Raw genomic sequence first — 23,550 nt, 5'->3', positions numbered from 1 at the left:
GATATATGTAGATTGTATTATTATTGGTAACTTTGTGATTTTTTTGTTTTGTTTACAACATAATTTTAATGCTGTTTCCCCCCAATTGTAATATTTGTTTAAAAAAAATACACGGAAACCAATGTGAGTCTTTTATTTTGAAGTTCACCGACCGAAAGCTGACACATTCCGGGTGATTGTGGCTGGCGCGAATGTCATAAAAGGAAAACAGTAGGGTTTTGAGGTTCACAACTTAAATATTATTTAATAAACAATAAAGCAAACAGGTAATGTATGTTATATGTTTTTCATAGCTTCGGTTGAGTGACTCTTTGAAGAAAAATATACGAATGTAGTAGAAGTAGTAGTAGTAGAGTAGACAGTAGTAGTGGTAGTAGCCCTAGAATGGCTCTTGTTGTTTCATACAGTTTGTACAGTATTTCACATGTTTAACATGAAAATGTACTAAGTTAATTAAATGATCACAGGCATTCTAGGTCTATAGTAGTAGTAGTAGTAGTAGTAGTAGTACGAGGTTGCTGAGAGGTTTTGAACACAATGAATGTTAGCTGGTTATTATGTAAATTCTGTGACATGCTGCAGCTGACAGCTTGTATGATTGATATTTCCATAGCTGTCATTATGGTCACTGAACTGGAGAAGATCGTCAACCTGTCAGATGGAGACAACACTGCCGAGCTGCAGAACTACTTATCCAACATGACACATGACAAGGTGCTTTCTAGTGACACGTACAGTAACTTAGTTTTAGTTTAATACAGTTGTACTAACTATTTCAGTTGTAAGACATGTACGAAAAAGTACACAAAAAATGAGTGTTCATTTAACCCTGAAAGTGCACAAAGGCAGTGATGTAAATAGGTTTTCAATGTAATGAGTCCCCAGGATGCAGGGATGGTCTTTTAGATGAGTCCCAGGGACATTTTATGAGTCCCACTTCAATGATGCTAGGAGTCATATTTTGCAATTTTTTACAAATTGCAGCATTTAACTCCCATTTAATTTTATTTGGTTATACTGTGGTTATATTCATGTAGAAAACAGAAGAAGAAATTATTATTATAACAATAAACTATTATAACAAAATAAACTAGAATAAAATACAGTACAGTAGTGCATCCCGTGGATGCAGAGGTCGTTGTTTTATTGCGTCCCTTAATGCACCCTATTATAATCTGCAAAGGTCTATTTGTTATGCACTCTCAGGGTTACAAATCTATCAACCAACCAATGAGTGTGATGTGTGCTTTGTTCCCCTCCTAGTTGGTCACAGTGGTCACTAACAATGCACTGAAGGGTAAAAACATAGGTGCCATGATCAAAGGCATATTTAAGGGTAAGTAAAGTAACCTATTTTTTGACCACTGAATGATTTACTTACCGTACTTTAATAATACATTATCAACTCAGTTGTTGTTTCACAATGTTTTCTGATTGTGGTCTCATCTTCTCTGTTGGGGGACCCCCACACGTTGCATCACTCACTTCACATGGGTGTGATTATTGTATTACAGTCGCTCTGTGTAATGCCAAATGCCTGAATTGTAATAGCAAGTCCTCACATACAGTATGTTGTCTTTTTATCAGGTTCTCCACCTAGTGCCCCTGAGGGATCGAAGCGCAGGCTTCTGTTGTATCAGCATTGTATCCCTCTGTGTGAGTCGGGGGACCTTCAAACTGAGGTGGCGGCGGAGATCATTGGACTACTCATGCTGGAGGTGAGATGACATTATTGTACTGGTTTAGTACTTTGCGTTGGGTGAGACCAAAATAAACGTTTCTCTGCCCTTGTGAATTCAGGCCGTTATTCCTTCAGGGTAAATCATAGAGGCCGGTAAAGTACTGTAACTGTACTGACTCCATTGTTGACAGTAACATCCTGGTAATGGGCCAGGATTTTAGTTGGGAATTTGGGATGATAAATTAGGAAATGATGTAGTCTTGGAACCAGAAAATGTCTTCAGACCAGTGATTAAAAAATATATACCTTTTGAACATTTGTCTATATAACTTTTTTATGATTTGTTCACTTTTTATGATTTGTTCACTGATTTTTTCTACATTAATTAAATGTTTGTGCTGAGCCTGAGTCAAAACTGACTTCTACTTCTACTTGTCTTTATTGATCTTGTTGCAGACTCATAATTTGCCTGGGCCCTCTCTTGCACAAATGGCACAACTTTTTGTTGATGCCATCAAGTCGGGCAAGATGGGTAGTGGCAAATCCCTGGAACTCTTTCCCACTGTGCTGACTGCCCTTGCGGGCTGTGAGACCTTGGCGTATGGTAAAGGTATGGTCATTGCATAATACTTTTTTTTATATATATTTTTTATCCCACGATTTTGTAACCCATTTTTCACCCCTGTGTCAATCATCTAATCCTGATCCTGATCCTGGGCTCTACACACCCTCCACCAACCTGGGGAGAGCAACGGACTTAACTCATGCTTCCTTCATGGAGTTCATGCTTGAGTGTCCAAGTTTCTCCTTTACACCTGACAGGGGGGAGTTTCCCTGGTTGGACGTAGCGCGTGGAAGGAACACGTTATTCCAACCAGTTCCTTTCCCCTCCATCAGGCGCCCCGGCTGGCCAGGGGGAGGCAGTTTAGATCATTGGTCATTGCATAATACTGTGTTGGGGCTTTACTTAGATGGTATGGTAAATTACAGTTTTCTTGTGGTTTTACTTAGACATGTGCAAAAACGTAATAGACAAAGTCCAAAGTCTGGTGCTGTACCTGTTGTACAGTGTAGCTCTCGTAAGTGCAATTTATTGGCATGTCCACCATTGACCAATGATGTTTTGTACTGTATACATATGCTCCATCGTTGATTAGGATTAGGTTTATTACGGTGATTGTTGGACTAGGTGTTTTACGGAAATCAAGTGAAATCTGTGCCATCAAAATCTTGAATGTCACCTGCTGTTTAATGTGAAGAGTGCACACTTCAGTCAAAGTATATACGTGTAGCGTTGAAATGGTTAAGGAAGCTAGCTAGACAAATTAATGCGTCTCTCATTGTGGTAGCTTATTTTGTTGTAACCACAGGAGAGCTCAGCGGTGAGGAATACAAGAAACAGCTGATCAACAGCCTCTGTTCGAGCAGGTGAGGATTCATAAATGAGTTCTGCTTGCTTTTATCTGCTTTTTTTTTTTTCACTGTTTTGTTTATTCAAGACTCAGGGTATACAGTAAATCAAACAAAATGACAGTATATGTGACACACCCATACAGAACATATCAAAGAAATGAAATGTACATATATAAATGTTGTGAACACCATACACAAGATATTGTGGCAGCATCAAAAACAAATAATAATAAGTTGCATAGTCCTATGCTAATCATGGAAGCGACAATGATAACCACATAACCTGAACCAAGTTTTAAAACAAAAACAAGACAAACATACGACACGACAAGACAAGACAAGACAACATGGCATGGTCATTGGTCACCCTTTCAAAACACAATGGACGTGGCAGTGCATCCACACATGGCTCCTAATAATAAATATACTGAACAATCCGGCTACGTCGGGAATCTAGCATGCTCAAATCCAGGATTAAACTCATTCAATCTGGAATATCTTGAAACTGTAAGTCATTTACTAGTATGAGGAAGGGGCCCCATGTGTCCTCAAATTTGGATACCGAGCCTCTCAGGGTACATCTAATTTTTTCTAATTTAATAAAGTGGAGTACGTCTCTAATCCAGTGGAGATGGGTTGGGGGAACAGAGGACTTCCATTTCATCAGAATTAGACGCCTAGCTAAGAGAGTGGTAAAGGCCACCAAGTGAGCTTCGTTTTTTGACAGGAACAGATCAGGGGAAGAGATTCCGAAAATAGCTGTCATTACATTAGGTTCAAATGGTACCCTAACACTACTTGACATAGTGTCAAAGATCTTAGTCCAATACCTACGTAAAGAAGGGCATGACCAAAACATATGTATATACGTGGCAGGGGCCGAACGACACCTATCACACAGGGGATCAATATCACCATATATTTTGGATAACCTAACTTTAGTGAAATGTACACGATGGATGATTTTGCATTGGATTAGCCCATGCCTCGCACAAATGGAAGAAGAGTGGACAAGACGTAAAATATCTTCCCAATCACCATCTGAGATTTCTTCTCCTAAATCCTCTTCCCATCTGTTCTTAATATTTTCTATTGAAGTAGGCCGCAAAGAGAAAATACAATTGTACATAACCGATATTAGGCCCTTCGTGCTCGACAATGGAGTTAAGAAGGAATCAACCACAGTGGCCTCTGGAAGGTTTGGAAATACAGGGTTAAGGCTACGCACAAAACTGCGAATCTGAAGATATCGAAAGAAGTGTTGATTTGAAAGGGAATATTTCCCAGACAGCTGTTGAAAGGAAGCAAATACCTTGTCAATATACAGATCACTGAGCTTTGTAATACCAAGTGATGACCATAAAGAGAAAGCATTATCACTCAAAGATGAATGGAATAAAGGGTTTGCTGTTATTGGGGCAAGGAAGGACTGGGCCTGTAGACCAAAGTGGCGCCTGAATTGATTCCAAATTTTAAGTGTGGATTTGACAATAATATTCTTAGAATAAGGGGTAAGAGAAAAACGAATAGGGGTATGAATAAGAGCAGTTAACGAGGCAGGCCTTACTGAGGAAGATTCCATCTCAATCCATGTTGGACGTAAAGTTCTGCTTGCTTTTAGACTACATTCCTTTCATATAGTACTCTATATGCATAGTTTCATTATATAGATATTCCACTGTTAGGTTCTTAGCTTATGCATGATGACTATTTTTATGTATGTGATGTATTAAATGTCTGTCAAAGAATGCTGTAAAATCTCTTGAAGAAATATTATGAATATCATTAAAATTTCTTCCCTGGACCAAAACTATATATACTTATCTTTGACTTTCTCAAATAACAACCTAAAACATGAACCGTGGTTGAAACCCCCCCCCCCCCCCCAAAGTTGTCCTTTAAGGGGTAAAATATAGGCCCAAACATTTGGCAATCACAGCGGCTATTTTATTTTCATCTCTTCCTGCAGATGGGACCCACAGTGTGTAATCCACCTGACCACCATGTTCAGGTAAGATCTTTTAGTACAGTCAGTGTTCATGTAATAACAATCATCACCTGGATCTGGTTGATATTAGTCAGAGTTGGATACTTTGATCAGGTTTAATTTGTTCACTTTTGTGGGATCAGTTGTACGCCTGCTGTAATAGTCTGGAACCCACTATTGTAATAGTGTGGAACTGTGTCTGTCACAGGGATGTGCCACTGTCACCAGAGGAGCTGCAGTTTGTGGTCGAGAAGGTTCTGAGAATGTTCCAAAAATTGGAACTCCAGGGGATCCCACCACTTGTCTACCAGCTGCTACTGTTATCTGCCAAGGTGTGTGGCTATTTCACAATTGAGTGATGGAGGCGATTAGGGGTGCAACAGTTAATAGAACTAATCAATGTAATCGATAAAAACAAATGGGCATTTGACAAGCTAACAATGCTTCACACAGCACCATGATGTGTTGTGAGCTTGTAGATTTTCCACTATTTCTTTGCATCACTGTTGTACGATGAAGTATGGCTCAAGTAGGGCACAAGTGGTTAAGAAATCTATTAGAAGTCTGTTTAATAATTGTAAAAAAGAAAAGAAAAGAAAAAATAAACATGCTTCAAGATCATTTGATTAATTGACAAAGTAATCAATGGAGTAGTAATAATAATGTAAAAAGTAATCGAGTGATGTAATAATGTGGAACTATGAAGTTTATATCCTCGTGCATTGTGTGTCTTCAAGGGCTGCAAGAAAGCGGTCCTGGATGGTATCATCAGTTACTTTAAAGAGCAGGACCTTCGTCAGAAAGAAGAGCAGAAGGATGGAGAGTAAGTTACACACGGATTACAACAACCCAGAAACCTCTCCATCTCCTCATCTGTGTTCTTTTTAAAGATGGACTGCCATGATTTTTTTCCCCCTCTAAAAAACAGTGCACAGATTATTGGTAACTCCATAGACAGAAAAAGTTCAAAAATCACAGCACTCCATCTATACTTGCGCAAGCAGAGTGCGCAATTACTTCAGTCGTATGTATCTGTATGTATGTATGTCGTTGTCCTCCAACAGCCAATAAGGGACCACCATTCTTGGTGACGTAACTCTAAGGTACGTTTGAAGGTTGGTATAAGCCTACTTGTGTGCAAGGCGCAAGCTGGCATCTGGAGAGAGTGCATTTCTAGTTAACTTGTGTTTTCCTCTCAGCAGCATGGATCTAGAAGTTCAGTCCATCCCACAGGACCAGTTACGTCACGTGGAAGGCACCGCCATCCTCCACATTGTCTTTGCTGTTCGACTGGACCATGAACTGGGCAGAGAGTTCCTCAAAAGTCTCAAGGTTTACGGTCTCGGTCTGCCTTGCGTCTTATTGTGACAGTTTCCTTTTTTAAGCGAAATGTGTGATTCAACGCAGATGTGTACAATACTACAGTGTGATACGCAGTATAATAGACTGTCCTCTTGTGTCCCGCCATGCAGACATCCCATGAGGACCTGTGTCCATTCAGCGTGGCCCTGCTGCTCTCCGTGGCTCGTATCCCGCGTTATGAGGAGCAGGTGAGAGCTTGGCATATCCTATATATATTACAATTGGGACGGCTGGCGACGGAGGTCGCGCTGTAGACGGGTGGAGAGTTGGCGACGGAAGTCACCAGGTCGCTAAGTCTGTAGATGACCCCCTCCCCTTAGCATCGCCATTTGTCACTCCCTCCGTCTAAAAAAATCTATTTCTCTTCAGAAGTATTAATATTGTAACTTCGACACAGCTTAACATCAGAAATGATCCCAGAACATCTGCGTTGTGTTCAATCACCACGGATGCCGCCTAGATCCCGATAAAACAGCCTTTGAAAAACGGCCCACAAACTGGAACTGCACTCCTGTGTTTCTTTGGCTTGTTAATGTGGTTAAAAGTTTAAAAGCTTTAGTGCTCGGGTGGCGCAGTGGTGCCGTGTGGATTAATTCTGTATTCTCTTGTGATATGTGTTTGTTGCGTAAGTTCACTGTCTTTGACTCCTCTCAGGTGTTTGACCTCCTGAAAGCAGTTCACTGTCTTTGACTCATCTCAGGTGTTTGACCTCCTGAAAGCAGTTCACTGTCTTTGACTCCTCTCAGGTGTTTGACCTCCTGAAAGCAGTTCACTGTCTTTGACTCATCTCAGGTGTTTGACCTCCTGAAAGCAGTTCACTGTCTTTGACTCCTCTCAGGTGTTTGACCTCCTGAAAGCAGTTCACTGTCTTTGACTCCTCTCAGGTGTTTGACCTCCTGAAAGCAGTTCACTGTCTTTGACTCCTCTCAGGTGTTTGACCTCCTGAAAGCGGCCATCACAAAGAGCTTCAAGGAGGAGCATCTGCAGCAGGGCTCCAAGTTCCTGCAGGATCTGCTGCCTCAGCGCTGCAGCGTGTCTCACATGATCCTGGACACGGTTCACAACAGGTCAGGACATCCTGGGTTATAGGGCTGGACGATATCATCATTCATGACTTCAATTCAATATTACTATTATTTCAATTTCAAACCCATCAAAGCCAAAACATGACATCCTGCCGTCTAACTTGGGTAACTCCAATAAAACTAATGAACTCTCAGGATTTAGCATTTTTGCCATGATGCCATCTAGGACAGTGCGTTTTAGCAGCGGACGACAGTCTGGTGTATTTTCCGGAAGTGCGTAACTTATTTCTCTATGGGATCCGGCAACTACTGGCAATAGCAGGCGAAGAGGCGATAGTTGAAAAGTGGTCGGAGGAACGTTAAAAACATGAAAATATTTTATCTTTTGGAAGATCTGTTGCTTTGTTTACCCTCCAATTGGTCCCCTCAAAAGTAGGCCAAGTCCTTGAATTATTATTATTATTATTTGTAGTGTTTTTTTGTAGTGTCACTGTCTCACCAACAATGCGTGACAGTCTGATAACAAATAGCCGTCTTCCACCTCATGCAGTGTATTCGGCTGGGACCACGTCACCCAGGGAATGGTCCAGCTGGGGTTCTTCCTCATGGACACCTTTGGACCAAAACCGGGACCGTTTGGGAAACCTTCAGATGGGACCACCACTACAACGGCTAAGACCCCCACTCAGCAGGCCTGTAGGCTGGGTGTTCAGGTCCTATTGGAGGGCTTCAAGGTGGGGACATCTCTCTAGGGGCTGTATTTTGCGTGTCTTAAGTACCAGGTCTTATTCCCTAACTAAAGACCTGGAGGCGTGGTCAATGCTCTTTGGCCACTCAGAAAAGCCAAATGGCATTGATCACGCCTCCCGGTCTTTAGTTTACTCAAGTTAGGGAATAAGACCTGGTACTTAAGACACGCAAAATACAGCCCTAGGTCTCTTGTTGTAACATGGGTTCTCTAAAAGCAGTGGTCCCCAAACCTTTTAACCTGTGACCCAAAAGATACATTTTGTGTCTTTCTGGGACCCAAACTAGTAAAAATAGCAGATCTACAAGCTCACAAGGGGGCTTCGCATCACGTTGTTGTGAGCTTGTAGATTGGCTATTTTCAACTTTTTTTCTTCTTCTTTTTTCCTCTCTCTAATTTCTCCATGAAATTCCTGAAAAAAAAATTATTTTGTTTTTAATTCATGCAATGCTTTTCTTTTTTTGGGAATATTTCTTCTTTTTTTTAAACGATACGTCGCTTTCTGTCACAGGTGTTGACCAGTGTCTCTTTCTGTCACAGGTGTTGACCAGTGTCTCTTTCTGTCACAGGTGTTGACAAGCGTCCCTTTCTGTCACAGGTGTTGACCAGTGTCTCTTTCTGTCACAGGTGTTGACCAGTGTCTCTTTCTGTCACAGGTGTTGACCAGTGTCTCTTTCTGTCACAGGTGTTGACCAGCGTCTCTTTCTGTCACAGGTGTTGACCAGTGTCTCGTTCTGTCACAGGTGTTGACCAGCGTCTCTTTCTGTCACAGGTGTTGACCAGTGTCTCGTTCTGTCACAGGTGTTGACCAGCGTCTCTTTCTGTCACAGGTGTTGACCAGCGTCTCTTTCTGTCACAGGTGTTGACCAGCGTCTCTTTCTGTCACAGGTGTTGACCAGCGTCTCTTTCTGTCACAGGTGTTGACAAGCGTCCCTTTCTGTCACAGGTGTTGACCAGCGTCTCTTTCTGTCACAGGTGTTGACCAGTGTCTCGTTCTGTCACAGGTGTTGACCAGTGTCTCTTTCTGTCACAGGTGTTGACAAGCGTCTCTTTCTGTCACAGGTGTTGACAAGCGTCCCTTTCTGTCACAGGTGTTGACCAGCGTCTCTTTCTGTCACAGGTGTTGACAAGCGTCCCTTTCTGTCACAGGTGTTGACCAGCGTCTTTCTGTTATAGGTGCATGAGACGATCCGAGGAGAGATACTGGAGCAGGTTCTGAACCGCCTAGTGACCAAGACAGCCACACCTGTCAATCATTTCATAGGTAATCTGAGAAACGATCCCTAGAATGAACTATAAAGATTAGAGCTGCAACTATTGACCTTTTGGATTAACCCATTAAGATCTGAGGCCGATTCTACAAATGCCTTCGAAATCAGTTGTCACTTTTTCGTGCCAAGGACCCCCAAATTTATATATATTTGGCCTTCTGGAAATATATTTTGGGCCAGGGACCCCCAGAAGAGATGTGTGTCTCAGCTGAGTGGGTCTACTATAGATCCACTCAGCTGTTCTGTAGTGTCTCACCACTGCAGACACTGATGTATTCATTGCCATTTCCACCTGTTTCTGGTCTGTCTGGCGCCATTAGAACTGTTCTCAGACATTGTGGTCTCTGCTCCCATGATCCTCCTGGAGTCGTCCTCTAAGGTGACAGAGACGTTTGACCACCTGTCATACCTGCCCTTGGCCACAGTGCAGGGTCTGCTGAAAGCTGTCCAGGTACACTAGACAGTACACACACACACACACACACACACACACACACACACACACACACACACACACACACACACACACACACACACACACACACACACACACACACACACACACACACACACACACACACACACACACACACACACACACATGATAGAGAATCTTCTATTGTGTGTTTGTTTCTTTGCGTCTTCTATTTTCAGCCTCTCCTGAAAGTCAGCATGTCGTTGAAAGATTCTTTGATCCTAGTACTCCGCAAGGCCATGTTTTCCAGGTATGAATATATCTCTTTATATATATATGGTTATGTTGAATGTGCTTAATGAGACAGGCCCCTGGCCGTATGTACAGTATGCTTCACTAATCACTCCTGTATGTCATTTAATACAAATACTACTCATTATATTTACTCAACGTGTTAGAAAAAGATGAAATGTGACCTCCCATCTCTCCACTATGTTCCTCTGCCACCAGCCAGCTGGACGGCAGGAAGTCTGCGGTGACGGGCTTCTTGTTACTGTTAAGGAACTTCAAAGTGTTGGGAAGCTTGGCCTCCAGTCAGTCTAGCCAAGCCTTTTCCTCCAGCCAGGTACAATACAACCTTAACCATTTCCTCCAGCCAGGTACAATACAACCTTAACCATTTCCTCCAGCCAGGTACAGTACAACCTTAACCATTTTCACTGACTTATACATCATTATTATTATTAAGTTGTGCCCGATTGCCTAATTTAAAAAAGTTAGAATGTGGAGAATAGATACAGTACGAGGTTTCTGCCCGCGACGGCAACGCTTTCTAAAAGTATTCCCCAGTGTACCTTCATGTTGCTGATGGAGTGCTTTCTCTGTTCAGATCCAAGTGGACGTTCACTCCCGTTACAACGCGGCTGCCAACGAGGCCTTCTGTCTGGAGATTATCAGCAGCCTGCGCCGCTGCCTGGGACAGCAGGCCGACGTACGCCTGATGCTCTATGAGGTCAGACCACTGTCTATACATACGCCTGATGCTCTATGAGGTCAGACCACTGTCTATACATACACCTGATGCTCTATGAGGTCAGACCACTGTCTATACATACACCTGATGCTCTATGAGGTCAGACCACTGTCTATACATACACCTGATGCTCTATGAGGTCAGACCACTGTCTATACATACACCTGATGCTCTATGAGGTCAGACCACTGTCTATACATACACCTGATGCTCTATGAGGTCAGACCACTGTCTATACATACGCCTGATGCTCTATGAGGTCAGACCACTGTCTATACATACGCCTGATGCTCTATGAGGTCAGACCACTGTCTAAACATACGCCTGATGCTCTATGAGGTCAGACCACTGTCTATACATACGCCTGATGCTCTATGAGGTCAGACCACTGTCGAAAAACATACGCCTGATGCTCTATGAGGTCAGACCACTGTCTATACATACGCCTGATGCTCTATGAGGTCAGACCACTGTCTATACATACGCCTGATGCTCTATGAGGTCAGACCACTGTCTAAACACCCGCTTCGAATGGTATCAACCGATAATTCCCAGTAGGTTACTTATCAAGCCGATCTTATCGATCTACTGCATGTAGTCTGCATGTAGCCTACTGGCTGTGATTGGCATTTGTAAAACGAAAACGACGATTAAGGTTGGGACCGCGCTGCTACGTGCTTGCGGTTATGTTTAGGTTAGGGTATGAGGAGGCTTGTCGTTTCTCAGTAGGCTGTAGACCAAAACGACCGGATTAAGGTTGGCGAACAAGCATTAAGGTTGAGACCGTGCTGCTACTGCTACAGTACGTGTTATATTTAGGTTAGGGTATGAGGAGGGTTGTTGTTTTCAGTAGGCTCCCAGCATGTGCAGACTGATAAGATCGGCTTGATAAGTAACCTACTGGGAATTATCAGTTGATTTTCACTCGAATCCGTCGAAACATACGCCTGATGCTCTATGAGGTCAGACCACTGTCGAAACTGATTGCTGTACGACGTGTGTGTGTGTGTGAATATTTTTCAATATAGGAGGTTAAATGCAATTACTTCACCTGTTTCAGGGGTTTCACGATGTCCTCCGTCGCAACTCGCAACTGGCAAGTTCCATCACGCAGACCCTCCTCTCCCAAGTACGTGTGTGTAATATGGTTCTAATTTGTAATGTACTTGCAGGCCATGAACTAATATATACTGTACTCACTGTACATAAACGGAAAGCATGTATGATGTTCATTGTTGCCCCTAGCTGAGGCGTTACTACGAACCGGAACATGACCTCCTGCCCCCAGTGAAGCTGGAGCCATGCATCACTGCCCAGGGAGACCAAGTCTTTCTTCAGGAGCCCCTGGTACTCCGCCTAATATTCCAATATATCTATGCCTAATATTCCTCTTGTGGGCAGTCCAGGGTTTGGAATGGACAGTAACTACTGGGTATCGTGTCATGTATTTCACGGCGTCTCTTGTCCCTCAGGGCCACCTGGTGAGCTGCGTGGTCCACTGCCTGCTGTGGCTCCAGAGCGCCCGCTCCTCGGCCAACCCCAACGCCAAGGAGGACGAGGAGGAGGAGGAGGATGATGAGGAGGAGGGGGGATGCCAGTCCGAGCTGCATGCCATCCTGCAGAGCATGACGCGGCGCATGGTCAAGAGTGAACTGGAAGACTTTGAGCTGGTATGATGCAATGCCTCGGCGCAGCAGACTAGTGGAACACACTCTGAGGCCCCTTTTACACCAAAAGAATATATATATATATAATTATGGCATTAGGTGATTTCCTCCCTACAGCAACGGATATAAAATATAATAACCAATGGTCATCATGGCCATTGGTGAATGTCATAGTTTTTGCAGATATCAGCCCGATAGCGATGTACTGCAGATATATCGGTGCATCCCTAATATCTGCACGCATAGGAAAGACGCCGTTGTTCCAATGTAACCATGTTATGTCAGTGGTTGTTTGTGAAGATGTCACGTTAACGTGTGTCTGTCTCAGGACAAGTCCGCAGAGTTCTCCATGGGATCCAGCGTCGGCATTAAGAACAACATCTATGGCGTGCTGGTGATGGGCGTGTACGAGGTGCTCATAGAGTACAACTTCATCAAGGCCAACTACAGGTGACTAGGAGGAACTCACTCAGTCATGACATCATGCCATGCCATTGTATCAGTAGGGGTGCAACGGTATAACCCGGAATGCTCGCCTTGAAACACGCTCGCCCTCGTTTTGTTTCCACCAACCTCACGCCGACCGCTCAGAATTCTGTTCATTTAACTCTGAGAGTGTACAAATGTACTCAAACATTTGTACACTCTCAGAGTTACAGACCCATAAGGGTTCATTTGGTTCCAAAATATCATTTAGCTTGGGACCCCCTAGAACTCCCTCAAGTACTGAGGTAAAACAGAATTCTGTTTTACTGAGAATAGGGTTAGAACTAAGTTTAGGGTTAGCCAGAGTTTTACTGGGGTTATGTTTAGGAATAGGGTTAGGTTTTGGCACCGGTTAGGAATAAGTTTAGATTGAACCGTTTCAGCATAGTTTACTTACAGTAGGTTACGTTTAGGAATAGCAGGCTGAGCAGTTCCGCCGGCTGTACGCCCGGGGCAACTGTGTTTTAAGGCGAGTTCATTGGTATTCGTTGCAACAGTGCAACCCATTATTAAGACCTGAGGCTGATTCTAATAATGTCTTCTAAATCTAAAACGGTTTGTCTTCTAAATCTAAAACTGAAAGACGTATGTTGCTATATAAGGATGCTCTCAAAATATTTTGCTCCAGGGAACCCCAGAAGCAACGATTTGAGTTAAACATATTCACTTTAAAATATTTGAAGATTTGCACACGATTAAAAAAAAATAGCAGGTCTACATTGTGTGGCACGAAGTGACACACTACGAGCTTGTAGATCTGCTATTTTCGAATAGCCAAAGTGTAAAATATGTCTCAAATCTAAAATGACACGGATGCTTTCCATGTTTCAATGGGTTAATCAAATGAACCGATTTCATGGATTATTAAAAAATTAATACATTTTAAGATGACAATAGATTGATGTTGTTTGCAGTAAAAGCCGCTTCGAAGAGCTCCTGGAACTGTTCAAGCGCTACCACAAGCTGTCTGAGATCATGAAGGAGAAATCCGGGAAGAAGACGACCTCCAAGACCCCACGCAGTCTGCTCTCCATGGCCTTCATTTCAACACTCCTCACCACACTCTTCAGGTAACTAGTAGGCTGGATATATCACAGATATAACCGACATCATAGATGGATCAAATCCCGTCCGCGGGCTAATTGGTGTCAATTTGGGGGTCCTTGGCATGAAACAGTCTGGGAACCACTGGTGTTACGTACTGTGTGTTTTTACAGAGACAGCTCTCAGAGCAGAGAGGAGGCTCTGGCGGTGCTGCGCGCCAGCGGAGAGTTCCTGCGCTACGCGCTGAGCGTGGCCCTGCAGAAGATCACCCAGCTGGAGGAGTCGGGACACACGGACGGCCCCGACGGACAGAGCGCCGACAAGACCTTCCGCTTCCTTTGTGACATGACGAGGTAAAGGGTTGTTCCACACAATCGGAATCGCAGAAACACTTCTTTGTGGAATGGGTCAGTGTGATGTGATCATGTGACGGTACGGTGACTGGGGGTAACGCGAGGAATTCACTTGGCATTCCAGATGTAATAATGGCTGAACATTCAGGACTTGCCACAATAGGACAATATATTGCATTCACACAGTATATCGCATAATTGAACAGCGGACAATTCTCGCAGATGACAATTGACCCTATGATGTCACAGTATATGTATTCATGAGATTGTGTATTTATGAGATTATACATGATGTGTCAATTGGCTTTCTCAGTAAAGTAATACTTGAGGCATTGTGACTTAAAGGAGTAATTCACCCCAAAAAAATCTTATTTTCTATTTATTAATACACACCCCATTTGTCGCATTCCTCAGCCAATAATTTGATGTGTCCGGTAAACGTCATCGGATGACAAAAGCCACACTGAACAGACGGGGGTAACCACGGCCTATGATGTTACTAAAGTGGTGTATTTCAATTTGGCCTTTTGACTCAAAGGCTTTCAGTTTTCAGGGAGAAACCAAAAAGGGAAGGGAAGATATATTAGAATATTATAACCACACCTGGGGGTCTGTGCTCAGATCTTCTTCTTGTTGTCCCCTCTGGTGTCACACAGTGTGCTGATGTGGCGCTACACCAACATCCCCAGCGTGGTGGAGGAGGGGGGGAAGAAGGAGAAGCGCTCCAGCCTGTCTCTGCTGTGTCTGGAGGGTCTGCTGAGGGTCTTCAGCACATGTGTGCAGCGCTACCCGGACCGCGTGGCCCAGCTGCTCTCTGCCATGGGGGGTCAGTCAGTAGCCATAGTCGGTAGACCCGAGGCCCATTCTACAAATGCCGTCTAAATCAAAAAGAAAAAAATAATAGATGCATCATTGGCTACTGCTACTTCGTTGGAGCAATGTGTCTCCAACGTAGGTGGAAGTCCGGAAGGCACGCTGCGTCGCTGTCACTCAATTGGAAAAGACTCACTGTGATTGGCAGTAGTGGTCAATCACAGCACGTCTTTTCCCGGGACTTGCCGAGCCTTCTAATGCAAGTCCCCGCTGTTTTGAAACAGCCGACGAACGAACGCTATAACATGACACGGATGCTTTCCCGGTTTTAACGGGTTAACCGGCAATGTATCGGAAACCGACGTTTAGAACCTCTCGTGACTTCATCTTGCTTCGTGACGGTTAAAGGGACACTTTTCAAAAAAAGATATGTTACCCAGGAAAGTGTTCTAAATCTTCTAAATGTCATTAACATATATTTTTTTTAGCAAAAAGGGTGAAGTCTAAAATGGCTGTGTTCTGTTTCTTCATCCAGACGTCTCCCACGAGGACAGCGAGCCAGCAGGGGGGAGCGTCACAGAGATCACCTTCTTTTACATCCGCCAGTTTCAGGTACGTGTCTCCAAATGAAACCCCTTCTGTTTTTTTCCCCTGTTCCAAAGTATAGATTTAGTGTCGTATGTTATATCAATGGTGGCTTCAATAACTTTTACATTTCAAGGACCCCCGCACAACTCTTGAGAGCATACAAATCTGGAACCAAGTGGATTGTATAAGTATTTGTACTCTCAGAGTTATGTTTATTGGATCCCCATTAGAGACACATGACTGAGCGTCTAGTCTTCCTGGGGTCCTGAATAAAACAAATACAATATAAATACATATAATATAAAAATACAATTTTAAATAAAAAACAGAACAAAATAAAAACAAATACAAAGAACAAATTCACATTATAAAATCAAAAGAACAAATTCACAAATCACAGTTCACAGTTATGTACTGTAATGTGTTTTTGGGCAGAGCATTCCAGAGAGTCATTGACCTATCTATAATATAGATAGGTCAACCTTACAGGTCTGTAACTATATGTATGTATATTATACATACATATAGTTACAGACCTGTAAGGGTCCATTTGAACCCCGCTCAAGGAACTCTGATGGTCCCTGGAACCCCTACTTTGATAAGCACTGCCAAGTGCCAATAGCCAACGGCAGTCTAAAATACACTACTATTCTGCCAACGGCAGTCTAAAATACACTACTATTCTGCCAATAGCCAATGGCATTCTAAAATACACTACTATTTTGCCAATAGCCAACGGCAGTCTAAAATACACTATCATACAATTTAGGCATTTAGCAGACGCTCTTAATCCAGAGCGATTTACAAGCATGGCAATACATCACATACATAAAAAGTAGTTATCATGAAACATGTGTAAGCTAAGAGCATAACAGTGGAATATCTATATAATGAAACTATACATATAAACTATACATACTATACTATACATATATACTATAAAGTGCTATGACTACATAAAATGCAAGTCTATTCTACCAATAGCCAACGGCAGTCTAAAATACACTACTATTCCATCCCCATTCCTAAAATCCAAGATCTATGACAGTGGCTCTCAACCTTTTCCACTGATCTATGCAACATGTCAGATCCGGAGGCTCATGCACAGCACAAGTTGTGTTTTACAGAGTGGACACAGACATCTATATGATCTATTCTATTGTACCATTTGACCTTCCTATGTGTCTTCAGTTGATATGCTTGTCTCTTATTTGGCCCACAGAGGGCGCTGTTTACTCAGCTGAGTGGAGGAGAGGATGAATTCAACACCAAAGAGGCTCAGTTGCTGGTCAGCATCTTGACCGTGCTCTCGCGCCAGCTAGACCCTTCCTCCCAACAGGTGGGTGAGCTAGACCCTTCCTCCCAACAGGTGGGTGAGCTAGACCCTTCCTCCCAACAGGTGGGTGAGCTAGACCCTTCCTCCCAACAGGTGGGTGAGCTAGACCCTTCCTCCCAACAGGTGGGTGAGCTAGAGTCTTCCTCCCAACAGGTGGGTGGCGGCGGTGGCTCAGGGGTATGGTAACCACAAGGTTGCCAGTTCGAACCCGGGCTCCCCCAGAGATAGTGTCGAAGTGTCCTTGAGCAAGACACTGAACCCTAAATTGCTCCTGATGTGCTGGTTGGTGCCTTGCATGGTTTCTGCTGCCATGTGTGTGTGAATGGGTGAATGTACAGTAATGCACAATCTATGTAAAGCCTCTTGGATAAAGGCGCTATATAAATGTACCATTTACCATTTGGGTGCGCTTGGAACCAGTGTTAATTTGGTTGACTAAGCCATTTGGACCTTTTCTGAAAAACCTATGTTTCTATGTCGGTTGTTCTCAAACTATTTCATGTCAAGGACCCATAATTGGCCGCCGACCCCCATCTCAAAATATGTTGTTTCAGGGATGCCCCAGAAGCAAAGATTTGAATAAAAAATGTTCACTGTGAAAGAATATATGTTCAAAAATGGCCACTTTTTAAGATTTTTCAAAAATAGCAGATCTACAAGCTCGTATCTACAAGCTCGTATCTACAAGCGATGAGCTTGTAGATCTTCTATTTTTCAATAGCTAAAGTATAACATAATGTTTAAAACACCAAAATGGGTTCCCGGTTTTTTATATTTAGACGACTAAGACTAGACTAAGACTAAACATTTTCAGAAGACTAGTAATTAGGACTAAGACTAAATGGTGTATTATTCAAAAGACTAAATCAAAATCTGCTGAAACAATAAACACTGCATGGGACAGCAATTAATATCACACCATGTCGATTTGTGTATCTCTGCAGCCAAGTCATTATGCAATTGTGGATCATTTGATTGCTTTGGGAAGTGCTTCGCTCAAAAATAGAAAGCACAATACACACTGTAGTCACTGGCTACGTTTACATGAAGGGTGATCATTCCGAATAAATACTTCTGAATAAAATACATCCGATGTAATGTTTTTTGCCGCGAGTTTACATGGGAAATGGTCATTCCGAATGAGTGTTTATATGGAGAAGTGATAGAAGACATGATACATGTTAATTCACGTGAAACTACGCCATCTGTTGGACACATAAAATATAGGCAGTTCATTCATTGTGACTTTCAGACGAAAGACGACACTTTGAAATCCCATCATTTCATTCCGCAGTAGTTTTGAGGCTGCTGCTTGGATAGGGACGGACATATTATGTTTACCGTCTTTTTTTTACCCCACCTGCTGCGGCTCCCCTTCTCCGCTGGGAAGGTGATCATCTCGTTTTTATGTGTAGCCTACTTTATTATCTACAGCACGGCCAGGGCACGCAACACACTGATTATTATTGTATCGGGTCGCTCGTTATTTTTGAGAGAGAGAGAGAGAGAGAGAGTGTGTGAGAGAGAGACCGTTGAACACACACACACACACACACACACACACACACACACACACACACACAAAATGCGCTCTATGTGCAAACTCCTCGGCGCGCCTTGGATAGGAGGCTTATGAGCGCCTTGGAGTTGGAGCGCAATGGAAATGATCATGCTCAGAAAGACCAGAATGAATTTACATCCGAAGCAGTGTATACATGAGTCCAATTTTCTTTCAATCGCATTGAACATCGGAGTAATCCGGCCAGTGACATCGGAATGGTTTTTAGATCGCATCGAGCGTTTTCATTCGGATGTAAGTTTTTGTAGGTGTTTACATAACAACGTTTAATAGGATTGAACTTCTATTCGGAATGAAAAGGGGATTTAACTGCTCATGTAAACGTAGCCATTGACTTCCTTGGTATAAACAATATTTGAATACCTCTCTGTCATGTCAAAGAAGGCCCTCAAATGATAATAGGAAACCTCAACAGTCTTCTAATGTTCCACCCTAACCCTATGTCTCTGATCGAATTTACAGTTTGTGCAGATGATCACCTGGACAGTTAAAATCTGTAAGGAGACTAGCTTCGGTAAGTCACACTTCTGATTGATTATTCTTGATCACAAAGAAGGGCTCTTTAAGAAGTATTGATCTCTCTCTCTCTCTCTCTGGTCGCTCAGAGGATGCTGCGTTCTCCAAGGGCTTACTCTCTCTTCTCTTCAACCTGCACGTGCTCTACAAGAGTTCTGTGAGCTTGTTGTCTGAGCTCTGCCAAGACATCCACAGTCAGTTGGGAGACATCGATCAGGTACGCTCCATTACACACTGTGAAACTGACAACCAGGAGACTATAGAGTGTCTGGGTTGTTGTAACAATTGAAAGGCAGCATGCATGTTGCATTGTCACATCAATAGATGAAATATCGGTTGACATGTGCGCTCCGTGTGGTAATCCCTATATGGACATAAATACCATGTGCACTTCTGTCAGATTCGTGTTAATAAATACTACTTTACAAGTTAAAAAAAAAGATTAAATATCAGCAACCTGGAAGCAATGCATGGAAAGAATTAATTAAAATGTTAAATTGTCACTTAACCATAGGTTAATGTTTTCAATTTCAATTTATTTTGAACAGATCTAGATCAGTTATTTTCACATTTTATTTGGACAATGTTTGAAAATGGGTCTTAAAGTGGTTATACTGTATGGTGCATTTGATCATGCTTTGTTTTCTACGTACACAGGATGTGGAGGTAGAAAAGCACTCTCACTTTGCCATCGTCAACATGAAAACCTCTACAACAGCAACAGTGAGTGACACCATTCTCACGTTGCCCATGACAGACAGTCAAGTCTATAGACAGTCCTTAGACAGATAGCCTTGAATCTGCCCACTCACACCATTCATCACTGTCCTCCCCAGCTGCTGGTCCTGTCCCAGGTTGGCAGAGTGCTGGATGAGGTGGATTGGCTGATTGCCAAGAAGAAAAGCCAGCTGGCCTTTGACAAATCAAGCTCTGGTAATTAACTTAACAGTAAGACCGTAAGAATCTCATTGGCCACAATGGCCAGGTATTTTCAGACACGAGAGTTGGCTCCTCTCACACAGGCCCCTTTTTCACCGGGGTTGAAGTGGTTCAGTTATTCTTTTCCCGCCTAATATTGTTTCCACTGGAAATTAATTTGTTCAGAACCCTAAAAATTGGTTAAGAACTGGAACCAAAACATTTTCCCTGGAAGCACCAAAGGTTCCAAGAATCTAGAATGGAACCGGTTCTAGACTAGAACCAAAGTTATTTTGGTGGAAAAGGGGCTTGAGTTGGACTCTGCAGTATGTTCAGTTATCTGATATAGATATACACCTTATACACCACATTTCAATAAACTGACAAAAATGACAGCAGATATTGACTAATAATCTTACTTTCATTACATCTTTATGTGGTATAAGTGAAAATAACTCACCCAAACCCGAATGTTATTCCAGAAGTCTTTCAGCAAATCAAAACATGTATTTCCATTGTTCTACACTCAGTGTAGAACAATGGAAATAGATAGATAGATAGATATCATAGCAGTGACTGACTGAGACATCGAGCGTGCGTCCGCAACTGGTTGTGGCCCCCATCAAGTGACCTTTTGACCAATGCGGCCCTCGCTCCAAGTTGAGTTCGACACCCCTGTTCTACAGAATTTGGTAAATTCCCGGACTTTAGGCTTCAATTTAGGCACCTAGGGTCCAATGTAGGGCCAGACAGTGTGTTGCGGGTTTCCTGTCTATTTCACTTCACTATCAACATAGGCAATGGCATACAAAGCTCCAAAATAAATTAATAAAGAGGAAACTTGACAGCTAAAGCTTTGAGAAATATATAACGCAGAGCTTCGCACCCTTGCTTGGGTGACAAAGGATCTCTCTCACTGTCTCTCTCTGATCAAGCTCTGGTATCATGTCACATGGTAAAAAAATAAGTCAAAGTCCCCCCGCACTGTATAAATTTTTTTTGTAGTGTTTGTGAATGCATTTGTCACCTGTGCAGGTGAGGTGACCCAGACGGCAGGCCAGCAGGACCCGGTGGAGAAGGCAGTGACGATGCAGCTGGGGACCCTCCTGAACGCGCTGACGGAGCTGGTCCAGACCGCCCTGCTGCCCGGAGCGTGCACCGACACGCTGCTGCGAGACCTGAGCCGCACGTACGACATCCTCACCACGCTCGTCAAATACGTGCGTATTTAAGAAGCTTCAGTCTGTTGATGCTCAAAATGTGAAATTACAATTCGATTACAGATGCATCGCGATGCCACAATACATGATTAATTTCCCCCTCACTGTGTGACTAATAAACAAAATGCTTTCTAAAGATCTATAATGAAAACACATTAATTTACTTCCGTTGTCTTGTATTGCTAATAAAAACAAATGCAAGAGTCAACTGTCAACTGGAAGGTTATATTAGACATCAACAATTGCAGAAAATTTGTTTTGTAAAAAAGAATATGTAATCGACATTAATCGTCCATGTCGGCATAGCGATGAATCTAATGATTTGCATTTTCCACCCCTAGTACATACATACTGCATAGACTTTGAACTAAAACCTTAACTACAAGTGTTTTATATATTGCTGTGATTTCAACTCCTCTCTGTGCTCGTCATTTCAGTACATGCAGGTGTGTTCTCAACACGGTGCGCTGCCTTCACGCTTTGAGAAGCTGGTAGGTTTGAAGTTGGCAAGAGAACGTCTGTGTGTATTTGCAGTCATTCTGATCGCCAAAATCTAAGTGTTTGTTGCATGGTTCTGTCCAGGTCAAACTGTCTGGGACCCGCCTCACGCCTCAATGTTACACCTTCATCACTTACGTGCAGGTACTGTGTGCATTCCACCCTTTAAGACCTGAGCTCTATTTTCTTTCTATGGTTTCAAGGGGGGGAGGTCCTTTCAGCCTGGGATGCCAGGTTTTAAGTGGTAAACAAAATGTATTTTCTTCCAGAGTGGAGAGTTGGCTGGAGGTACAGATGACAAGAAGAAGAAAAAGAGAAGAGATGACTCCAACATTACAGCTTCTGTAAGAAATGACCTGTTTTTAATACACATTTCTCATGTGATACGAACCCCAACAAAAATACAATGACAACTCCATCTTTGGACATTTTGAAGGCTTATTGTGTGCACTCTCCTCCCTGAAGGCCAAGCTAATGCGTGAGACAAGAGCCATTCCTAACCTGATCTTCAGCATTGAACAGTACGAGAAGTTCCTCATCACGCTCTCAAAGAGGTCAAAGGTTTGTGTGAACCTGGTCATGAACCCTGGTGTCCTTATTCTGGACAAACATTCAGCAAATATAGCTTATGTTGTAATGAGCTTGTAGATCAACTATTTCTTTGAGATCTGGTATAGAGCAGTGGTTTTCAACCCTTTTCATATCAAGTATGTATTCTGCATTAGAGCCACGGACCACAATTTGATGAGATTTAGCCTTGCAGACCCCAAACTAAATAATATGTCCATGCTGTATTGATGTTGGCACCATAGGAAAGATAACAGGCAAATAACAATTCTTCTACATTCTCTAATTGTGTAGACTTCTTGTAAATTAACTTAGGCAATAATTTAACTCTTGAGGGTGTAAAATGGAACCAAATTGACACTTAATGATCCATTTGGTTCTTGTAAAAGTAATGCAGATGTTTAACAATAATTTAACCATGGAACCAAATCTGGTTTCATTTTACACTCATGAGTTAAAGATCTATAAGGGTCCATTTGGTTACCAACTCTGCTTGAGAACCACTGGTCTAGAGGGGGGAAAGGGGCAGAGCAGTTGTCACTCAGTCAACCACCAGCATTTCAACAGAAACTCTTGCTCCGTGTTGCGTACTGTAGGTCAATCTGATGCAGTACATGAAGCTCAGCACCTCCAGAGATTTCCGCATCAATGTTGCTACGTTAGACGCTGCCCTGCAGGAACAGGATGGCAGCCAGGAGGTAAGGGAACCATCTTTTCACCCTTTGAATTCCTCCTCCTCTCCATTCATGTAACAACCCTAATTTGAATGTACCATTATACTTGCTCTCAGAATAGTTCAGTGTTTTCTAAATGTTCACTGTCAGTGAAGTGTAATGTCACTCAGTGCCGGTCCTTTGCATCCTGTCATTTCAGAGCACCGTTTCTGAAGAGCGGGAGCAGACGCAGGAACCAAAAACCAAGAGGAAGAGGAAATCTTGAGCTGAAGATCTCTTCTCCATGGCTGCTCCGCTGGGTTTTCTGAACGAAGGTAGCCGCCAAAGTGCCTCTCTTGGACGTGGAGTTTGGATCC

General features: G+C 42.9%; 1 protein-coding gene across 2 annotated transcripts; it reads left to right on the top strand.

Moving 5' to 3' along the window:
* Nucleotides 1–196: 196 nt before the first annotated feature.
* Nucleotides 197–23,529, top strand: fanci (FA complementation group I). 2 transcript variants are annotated; one of them, XM_083762497.1, is made up of 38 exons: nucleotides 197–266; nucleotides 614–714; nucleotides 1,264–1,336; nucleotides 1,588–1,718; nucleotides 2,138–2,291; nucleotides 3,052–3,109; nucleotides 5,064–5,105; nucleotides 5,290–5,413; nucleotides 5,819–5,904; nucleotides 6,284–6,413; nucleotides 6,554–6,631; nucleotides 7,374–7,510; nucleotides 8,019–8,202; nucleotides 9,393–9,480; nucleotides 9,808–9,938; nucleotides 10,142–10,212; nucleotides 10,413–10,527; nucleotides 10,792–10,914; nucleotides 11,996–12,064; nucleotides 12,181–12,282; nucleotides 12,408–12,605; nucleotides 12,931–13,052; nucleotides 14,003–14,158; nucleotides 14,306–14,485; nucleotides 15,142–15,311; nucleotides 15,834–15,910; nucleotides 17,109–17,225; nucleotides 19,264–19,315; nucleotides 19,407–19,534; nucleotides 19,975–20,040; nucleotides 20,154–20,250; nucleotides 21,271–21,455; nucleotides 21,893–21,946; nucleotides 22,038–22,097; nucleotides 22,223–22,297; nucleotides 22,419–22,514; nucleotides 23,117–23,218; nucleotides 23,394–23,529. In XM_083762497.1, exons 2-38 carry the CDS (start codon nucleotides 622–624, stop codon nucleotides 23,457–23,459), a joined length of 3,990 nt encoding a protein of 1,329 aa, XP_083618623.1. In that variant the 5' UTR covers nucleotides 197–266; nucleotides 614–621; the 3' UTR covers nucleotides 23,460–23,529. The 2 variants fall into 2 exon arrangements, with proteins under 2 accessions (XP_083618623.1, XP_083618622.1); XM_083762496.1 differs by having other exon boundaries at nucleotides 6,281–6,413.
* The last annotated feature ends 21 nt before the right edge of the window (nucleotides 23,530–23,550 follow it).

This window comes from Protomyctophum parallelum, assembly GCF_964188405.1.
Source record: "Protomyctophum parallelum genome assembly, chromosome: 4".
Classification (NCBI taxonomy): domain Eukaryota; kingdom Metazoa; phylum Chordata; class Actinopteri; order Myctophiformes; family Myctophidae; genus Protomyctophum; species Protomyctophum parallelum.
Note: the sequence above shows the minus strand (reverse complement) of the source record. Positions and strands in the feature narration are given on the sequence as shown.